This window comes from Castanea sativa, chromosome 5 (genome assembly GCF_040712315.1).
Source record: "Castanea sativa cultivar Marrone di Chiusa Pesio chromosome 5, ASM4071231v1".
NCBI lineage: Eukaryota > Viridiplantae > Streptophyta > Magnoliopsida > Fagales > Fagaceae > Castanea > Castanea sativa.
Window position 1 is genome coordinate 55,987,389 of NC_134017.1, and position 9,382 is coordinate 55,996,770.

General features: G+C 33.8%; 1 protein-coding gene across 1 annotated transcript; it reads left to right on the top strand.

Annotated features, from left to right (window-relative positions):
• Nucleotides 1–528: 528 nt before the first annotated feature.
• On the top strand, nucleotides 529–8,967 carry LOC142636368 (hyperosmolality-gated Ca2+ permeable channel 3.1-like). Its single transcript, XM_075810570.1, has 6 exons — nucleotides 529–1,107; nucleotides 4,140–4,285; nucleotides 4,645–4,920; nucleotides 5,304–6,148; nucleotides 7,925–8,180; nucleotides 8,322–8,967. The coding sequence occupies exons 1-6, from the start codon at nucleotides 837–839 to the stop codon at nucleotides 8,697–8,699; spliced, it is 2,172 nt and encodes a 723-aa protein (XP_075666685.1). The 5' UTR covers nucleotides 529–836; the 3' UTR covers nucleotides 8,700–8,967.
• Nucleotides 8,968–9,382: the final 415 nt, after the last annotated feature.

The following is a 9,382-nucleotide window of genomic DNA, read 5'->3' on the forward strand; positions in this document are numbered from 1 at the left end:
TCAAAAACGTAACCACCAACCAACTTTCATTCATAATCACATTTTTTCCTTCTTCATCTCATAACGGTTACTTTTTGCTTTCTCTCTTTGAATGACCCCATTAAACCCCCTCTTTCCGGTTCCATTCCTATATGCTTATTCTCCACTCCTATATGAAAATATTGTAAAATATTAAGAATGTTGCACTTCTTATTAAAATCAAATAAATAAAAGAAAATTAAAAAATAAATATTAAAAAAAATAAATAACATTTAAATAAAATAGAAAAAATGATAAAAAATTTATTGAAAAATGTATTTAAAAAAGTAAATAAATAAAAAGTAGAATGAAATATTTACTTTCTAAATAATATAAAAATTTGAAAAGGCTGTTGAAGATGTTTTTACCATGCACAGCCAAAGATGGCCCACTTTCGCTTTTTAGCACTATCAGTGCTAATTATATCCCCACTTTTGCTTTTTAGCGTTATTAATACTAATGCTCTCCTGATCAAAAACTAATAAGAATAATGCTCACTCACTCAAGCTTTTGAGAGAGAGAGAGTTCTGGCGTAAACTGAGAGAAAAAAGAGCTTGTTAGAGAGAGACCCAGATGGATTTTAGTTCGTTTTTGACGTCCTTAGGGACATCCTTTGCTTTTTAGCACTATCAATGCTAATTATAGCCTCACTTTTGCTTTTCAGCGTTATCAATAATAATCACTTATATCACTTCTGTCCAAAAAAAAAATAATAATAATAATAATAATGCTCTCACTCACTCAAGCTTTTGGGAGAGAGAGAGAGAGAGTTCTGGCATAATCTGAGAGAAAAAAGAGCTTGTTGGAGAGAGACTCAGATGGATTTTAGTTCGTTTTTGACGTCCTTAGGGACATCCTTTGTGATATTCATGGTTTTGATGTTGTTGTTCGCATGGTTGGCGAGTAAGCCTGGGAACAGCGTGATTTACTACCCGAATCGGATCTTGAAGGGTTTGGATCCGTATGAAAGCGGGTCCAGGACCCGGAACCCGTTTGCGTGGATCCATGAGGCTATGTCCTCAACGGAACAGGACGTTATCTCCGCCTCAGGATATGACACTGCTTTCTACTTCGTGTTCTTGAGCACTGGTTTGTCTCTCTCTCTCTCTCTCTCTCTCTCTCTCACTCTCAATTTCTCTGTCACTTTCTGCTTGTAGTTTTGGTAAAGTTCTAATCTTCTTGTTGTGCTTTTTCATGGATTTTTTAAAAAATATATTTTTTTGAAAACTATAATTATATTGGGATGATGTAATTCTAGTTCTGGGATGTCATTCTCCGTAAACATTTTTTTATTATTATTTTAATAAAAATTACTTTTTTCCCCAATTTAAAAAAAGTGGGTGGCCTTTTAGATGTTGTCATACTTGTGGGAAATGATATAATTTTTTTTTTCCCTTTTTGTAAGTAAGGATGTTGTTGCAATTGATATTTATGGAGAAGTCAAGAGTGTGCTCATATGTGGAAGGACAATGTTCTAAATTGGATTTCAAGATATAACCCTTTGATAATTCACCACAATATTGTTGTTTGACTGTTGAAATTATTTGCAACTTTTACTTATCAAAAAAGAAAAAAGAAATCAGTTGCAAGTTTCGCACAAATATTGGGGATCTCTATTGCTATTTGCGGGACTTGACTTTTTTTTTTTAATAATATAATTTTTTAAGAGAATTTCAACTTTTAGTTTTCTCTTCTAATGATAGTTCTTTATTATCAGATCAAGACACTAATCAGTTTTTGATGTAAACGGAGATTGAGCCCACTTATACAACCATTAAAAATTTTACCAGTTGAGCTAACTGGAAAAAGTGTTTTTTAATAATATTTTTAAAGTAAGGATTTTGTTGCAATTGATACTAATGGAGAAGTCAGAGTGTGCATGTATGTGGAAAGACATTTAGGGGCTGTTTGGTTTTTAAAAAATCATCATTTATTACTCTTCACTCAGTTTTCATCACTCTATCACTTATCACTTGTCACTGAAAATACCACCACTTCCTAAGGTGGCATGTTTGACACTTGTTTTCCATTTTAATAACTCAAAAAATTTTACTTTTTGTAGAACCCACGAATTGACTTGGTGCAGCTTTTACTTCTTATTTCTTATTTCTTATTTCTTTTTTTCCCTTAACTCCCAATACCCAAACTCACCGAATCTAGTGAAAAGGAATGGAAAAAAGGAAAAGAAAAAAGAAACCAAACCTAGAAACCCAATGTGAAAAGGAAAAAAGAAAAAAAGAAACCAAGCCCAGAAACCTAATGTGAAAAGGAAAGAGAAGGGAAAAAAGAAGAAGAAGACCAGGCCTGTGTGAAAGGGAAAAAAAAAAAAGACCAGACGCAGCATGAAAGGAAAAAAAAAAAGAAAGAAAGAAAGAAGACCAGACCCATTGTAAAACGAAAAAAAATAAAAATAAAAATAAAGACTAGACCAGATTTGACTATTCTCTGATTGTGGATCCCTCAAATATGTGTGTATTTACCAAAATGTCATTATAACTTTGTTTCTATAACTCAAAACACTTAAAAGTTGTTTTTAGTTTCCATAATTCATCACTTAAAAATCAAAGAATTGAGTGATGGAAACAAAAACTGAAAGCAAATCAAAACAAACCAAACAGTTGTGGAACCCACCAGTTTTGAGTTATTGGTGATGAAAACAAAATGATGAGTGATAGAAAACACTAAATCCAAATAACCCCTTAGTGTGAGTTTGGATAGTGCTTCTACGTCTTTATCTTTTTTTTTTTTTTTTTTTGAGAAGTGCGTTTCAGCAAAGCCTATGCACTTCCAATGGGTCCTGTGTACTATTCACAGGACCCACAAACTTCTTTTATCATCAAAACTTTCATTAAAAATAGGTTCTACGATACTATTTACACGTTTAAAAATTATTTTGTTACAGCGTTTTCAATTTTTAGCAAAATAAGCGGTATCCAAACACGTCTAAATTGGATTACAAGATATTACCTTTTGATAATTGCCCACAATATTGTTGCTTGACAGTTGAAATTATTTGCAAGTTTTACTGATCAAAAATGAAAAAAATAATAAAAAGAAATTATTTGCAAGTTTCATACCAATATTGTGGATATGTATTGCTATTTGGGGAATTGGAATGACAGAATCGATTGTACAATGCAACTTTTTGGAAGTAATTCTAAAATCTTCAGTATTTGGTTATGTTAGAAATCGGACTTGCAAGTATCCTCTACCCAAGCTATGTGTGGTGGGTTTGAGTTCAAGAATCAGTCTCTTTAAAATTAGCGGTAAAGCTGCCTATCAACCACCTCTCCCAAACTACACAGAAACAAGAATCTTTTATATTGGGTACAACATATAGTATTTGGTTATATTATTATCTTTTCAAATGAGATTGCAACAAAAGAATTTCATCAGTGGTTAATAGAATCTTTCTTTCTTGAGAGGCACTATGTGCAGAGCCTCATCCATTCAAATCACACAGTAATCACCCACGTGGACATGTCTAGACAGTTTATGTGTCACTATATTCGTTGCTGGTTTTTCCATGACTAATGCTGCGCCTTCTCAGCACCTTTCTGATAAGGTTTGCATCCTCATTGATTAAGTCCTTAGAAGAGAAGTTAGGCTTTGCGGATTGTAATACATTAATCATAGATAGACTAATGCAAGTGTTTTGTAATCAAGGTGGGGGAAAATACTATGATGGAAGAGGAAAGGCTGTATCAATAGCCATTTAGCAATTTGGCAAGATTACCTATTGGAACTTGCTTGAAGAGTTGAAATGATGTGTTTAGACTTTTAATTTGTATAATTTTAAGGATATTCTAGTTCATCTTGGCACGATGGCAAGTGTCTTCTACCAAAAGTGACAAGTTGTAGGTTTGAGTTTGGAAATCAATCTCTTCAAAAAAATAATTGTGGACAAGGATACTTACCATGACCTCTCCCAAACCCTGCAAAAGTGGGAGCCTTGTGTACTGGGTACAACCTTTTCTTTTTTAATGTTCCCAAGAGCTAGTTAGTTGGCTTAATTCTGTATAAGGCCTATATAAGAAATGTCTTAATCTATTAATCTCGATAAACGCAAAAAAATTCTTATATTCTCTTCTTTTCTTTTCTTTTTTTCAATTAATCTGTAGTGTTGGGAATCTTGGTTTTATCTGGCTTAGTGCTGCTGCCAGTTCTTCTACCAGTTGCTGCCACTGACAATGGTGTAAAGATTGTCTCAACCACAAGCAATGGGACTTTTAGCGACCTTGACAAGTTATCCATGGGAAATGTTAAGGTTTTCCACACTACCTTTCATAATCTGGATCGATAATTCTATTTCTTTTATTCTCTCAGTACATTTGGTTAGTAAGTGATCAGGATGGCTTAGATTTATTAGACTTGTGAAAGTGCACATGGTAAATTATCTTAACCACCAAATAATATCTCATACATATCAGATGAATACGTTCAGGGGCACAATTTGCAGAGCTGGTGGTGCTGAATATATGATTTCTGTGTCATGCTATTCAACTAATATATCGTTTCTTGATGAATCCAAGCTATTAATGGCTTTCTATTTTGTTTGTTTAGTTAGCTATCTATGCCTGTTCATTTCTTCCGAATGCGGTTTTTCGTGTTTCTTTGTAAATACAGGAGAAGAGTTCTCGGTTGTGGGCATTCATGTTAGCCACTTATTGGGTTTCATTTGTCACATATTTCCTGCTATGGAAGGCTTATAAGCATGTCTCTGGACTGAGAGCTGATGCTCTTATGTCTCCTGAAGTGAGAGCAGAACAATTTTCCATTCTTGTTAGAGACATACCTCCAGTCCCTGAAGGTCAAACAAGAAAAGAACAGGTTGATTCATACTTTAAAAGGATCTATCCCGAGTCGTTTTACAGATCAATGGTGGTCACAGACAACAAAGTGGTAAGGCATTGAGTTGCTCTGTATACTTTTTTTTTTTTGTTGAGCATTATTTTGACCGTTAAATATTGCACAGTTCTCATAGAATTGTTTATATCTATGCACTTTAAGTGATATATTTGTCCGAGAAATTTACTTTATCATAATTTCTCAGCTTTTAATGATACTAAATTATTATTATAATACATGGATATATCATATTTGAAGGTTCAAATTTAAGACAATATCTCATTTGAAACTGAATTGTGTGAGCATTCAAGATGAATTAGAAAAAATACCATAGGTCGGAATCGGATGATTATCTCATTTGACTTGAATGGTTTATGGTGTGTTTTTACATTTTTGGTGGTAATATATGCATTTATAACATTAATTGATTCTGTTAGGTGAACAAACTTTGGGAAGAATTACAAGGGTACAAGAAGAAGCTTGCCCGTGCTGAAGCAGTATATGCGCTGTCAAAAAAAACTGGCAAACCAGAAGGAGCAAGGCCCACTAATAGAATTGGCTTCCTTGGTCTGATTGGTAAAAAAGTTGATAGCATAGAGTACTATAACGAGAAGATTAATGAAGTAACCCCAAAACTGGAATCGGAACAAAAAGACACTCTCAGAGAGAAGCAGCTAGATGCTGCTCTGGTCTTCTTCTCAAGCAGGGTGGCTGCAGCTTCTGCGGCTCAGAGTCTACATGCTCAAATGGTTGACAAATGGACAGTTACAGATGCTCCTGAATTTCATCAAATGATATGGACTAATCTTAAAATCAGTTTTTTTCAGAGGCAGGTACGACAATATGTCATCTACATTGTTGTGGCCTTGACGATATTGTTCTTCATGATTCCAATTGGACTTATTTCTGCTCTCACAACACTGGAAAATTTGAAGAAATATCTACCATTTTTAAAGCCAATTGTGGATTTGGATGCAATTAAGACAGTTTTGGAAGCTTACCTCCCTCAGCTTGCACTCATTATTTTTTTGGCTTTGCTGCCCAAGCTCCTTTATTCTCTCTCCAAGGCTGAGGGAATACCCTCTGAGAGTCATGTAGTAAGAGCTGCTTCAGGGAAATATTTTTATTTCATAGTGTTAAATGTTTTCGTTGGAGTGACAGTGGGTGGAACATTGTTCAGTACGTTCAAGTCCATTCAGAAGAAACCTGACACTCTACCTGACTTTCTAGCGGCTGGCCTGCCACTCAATGCCACGTTCTTCCTGACCTTCGTGGCTTTGAGGTAAGATTATGATTTTGCATTTTTATATATTTGTGGTTTCTTTTCTATTCAGTAACCCCCCCTCCCTCCAAAAAAAAAAAGGTTCCTGTTGATGAGAATGCTGTTATTTTGATCATGATATGGAGTGATGACATTTTTCGTGAATCAAATCTATAGGGTGGATGTGCACCCTCAAATGATATTGGAAATAAATGGAACCATTGTTGGTTAAATACATGAATTGTATCGCATACAAAATATACGCAACGAAAAAATAACGGATTTACTTTATTCACAATAGATAACATGTGCTATGTAAATTTCAGAATTCAAAAACAAAAGAGCTTACCTTAGAGTGGTGAATTTCAAAATAAAGATCAGAGGCACTTGGAAACACTTTTAATTTTCACTCCAATTCGACTAACGTCCAAGAAGTGTGGTCTCTCAATCAGTTTCCAAGGGAGAAGAATTGAGTGACTAACACTCTCACATACACTCACAATTATGTCTTTTACGAAAATTCTGTGTTTCTCCCTTTGTATCTAACTGATTATCTAATTGGGCTGATCTTTTGGACATTTTCAATTGGGTTTAAGTGTGTAGCTTGGAGTAGGACCAAAAGAGACCAATAAGACACTAGTTCCAATGAGCCTTGGGCTTTTCTATTATCTCTTTACAAGTACAAAGTTACCATTAATTATATTTAATACCACGATATAAATATGGTTGCACTCTAGGCCTTATTTATAAATTATATCACAAGACTTTATTGTACATACAACTCCTTCATAAAATATTCGTAGTAATACAAATTCATAAATGTAGACTGCCACTTTATAAATTACATCTTAATTCCTTGAGTACTTTGTTTAATCTTTCAATGTTATTCATCATATATTTATGAAATCCAATTTCATAAATATATACTTTAGTAACTCATTACTAAAGTGGTTAGGCCTAATATTCTGAATAACCAAACCCATTAAACTTATCTCAAGAGAATATTTTATTTCTCCGTTAAGAGACTATGAATTCCATCTTGAGAATATATGTTTCATCAACACTAAATGTGGCTGCCTAACATACTGAAATTTTGATCGTGACTTTAGATCTCACTCCTGATATATCAAAGTAACATACACTTCACGATCAAGTCTATTATCCTCTCGAAATTAAGAGTTCATGTAAATAGAAATCGTGAGTTTATCATTCATTTGACAGTCGTAAGGAAAATAATAAATCTCACAGCGGTCCAGTTCAATATGTCTTAACTTTTAAAACATGTCAACATACCAATTAGAAATCTCTATTTCCATGATCAAGACAAATCATCTTAGTTGATATATGATAGTCTTCGTAGATGAAATACCTAATTTCATCACTAATTACGAACTATAATTCTAAGTTTATAAAGAACTTATGATTTATATTTTCTGTGACTAAATTACATAAATCACATATTATGCATCTCATGGATTATATGATAATGACCAATATTCATGTTACCATTATTTTAAATAATAATAAAACAAGTTTATTAATCACAACGCAATGTTATACATAGCATCATACAATAGGATTTAAGGATACACATCCTAACAATTCCATTTCTCTTGGTGCCATACACCCTTTATATCAAAATCTGGCTTATCCCATTTTTCCTGATCAGGATTTTGATAAGATAGCTTGTCTTGTATTTTTTTTTTCTTTAATATATTAATTGGTCTTTTATTTTTGCATGCTATCTGTTTTTATGCAGTCACTTTTCATTTAATTTATTAATTCTTTGTTTCCCAGGTCCTTTGTCGGCTATGGTCTTGAATTGTCAAGAATAGTTCCTCTAATTATATTCCATTTAAAGAGGAAGTATCTTTGTAAGACTGAAGCTGAGGTGAAGGAAGCTTGGCGTCCAGGAGATCTTGGGTATGGAACTAGGGGTCCTAATGACATGTTGATCTTCACAATTGTCCTCTGCTACTCTGTTATAGCTCCTTTTATTATTCCATTTGGTGTGGTTTACTTTGGTTTGGGTTGGCTAATTCTTAGAAATCAGGTAAAGTTCATTTATTTTTATTGAATTTCTGATTTTTTGTTTTACCAAGCTCTTTGCTGAGCTCTAGCATGCTCAAATATTTTTGCCCCCCTCTTTTTTTTCATGTTAATTTAGTTTTCTTTTTTGTGTTTTATGTGACAGGCACTCAAAGTTTATGCTCCAACTTATGAAAGCTATGGAAGGATGTGGCCACACATGCATACACGCATCCTAGCAGCTCTAATATTATACCAAGTTACGATGTTTGGTTACTTTGGGGTGAAAAAATTCTACTATGCACCATTCCTACTTCCAACCATCATACTGTCCCTCGTATTTGGCTTTGTCTGCAGTAAGAAATTCTACCGATTTTTCCGCGACACGGCTCTGGAAGTTGCGTGCCGCAATTTAAAGGAAACTCCTAATATGGAACAAGTTTTCAGATCTTACATCCCACCAAGCTTGAGTTCTGAGAAGATTGAAGACAATCAGTTTGAAGATGCCGTATCACAAGTTTCAAGATCAACGTCATTTGTTTGATGTACATTCTCATATTTCCACAGGATTTATGTTGGTGTGTATAATCTGGTTAGCAAAACTTTTTGGAACTTAGCATGTTTGTTTATATGTTAAGCATTGGGAATCATGGCATTGGGTTGTCTGTAATATATTACGTTCATTTGCACCAGTTGTGTGGATTTATTCTTATTTCCAATCTCGAACAAACATGTAATTAAGAATGACGACTCTAAAGCCCACCACGCTGACTTTGCCTAATACTACGTTCATTTGCATTGGGTTGTCTGTAATATATTACGTTCATATGCACCAGCTGTTTGAGTTTTGAATATTTGGTGTTTTGCTTCCTTGGCAAACTTCCACGTCAATATGATTCTTGGGCCCAACTATTCACTTTTTCTTTTCTTCGCGCACAGCTCTTGGATCTCTTAAGTCGGCTTGACAATCACCCACTTTATTATTCCACATGGTCACATGCACTTAAACCGGGAGGAATAGATTTTTTATTTTCTTTCTTTAATTTGTTCTTGTCTTCAACTAATCCTCATTTGCACGTAAAGCTTTTATTACCTATAAAACGAAGATGGTTTATAATCAATCACAGATTAACATTAAAATATAGCTAAATATGCAAATATGAGAGTACTTTATTGTATATATTTTATGTATATCAAATGAATTTAAATAATAATAATAATAATAAT

What these genes read in the sequence shown, in the direction of transcription:
- LOC142636368 (XM_075810570.1), top strand. Translation starts at nt 837, where the DNA reads ATGGATTTTAGTTCGTTTTTGACGTCCTTAGGGACATCCTTTGTGATA. An exon ending in CTTCGTGTTCTTGAGCACTG is followed by an intron (nt 1,108 to 4,139) that starts GTTTGTCTCTCT and finishes ATTAATCTGTAG; the next exon opens with TGTTGGGAATCTTGGTTTTA. An exon ending in CTGACCTTCGTGGCTTTGAG is followed by an intron (nt 6,149 to 7,924) that starts GTAAGATTATGA and finishes TTTGTTTCCCAG; the next exon opens with GTCCTTTGTCGGCTATGGTC.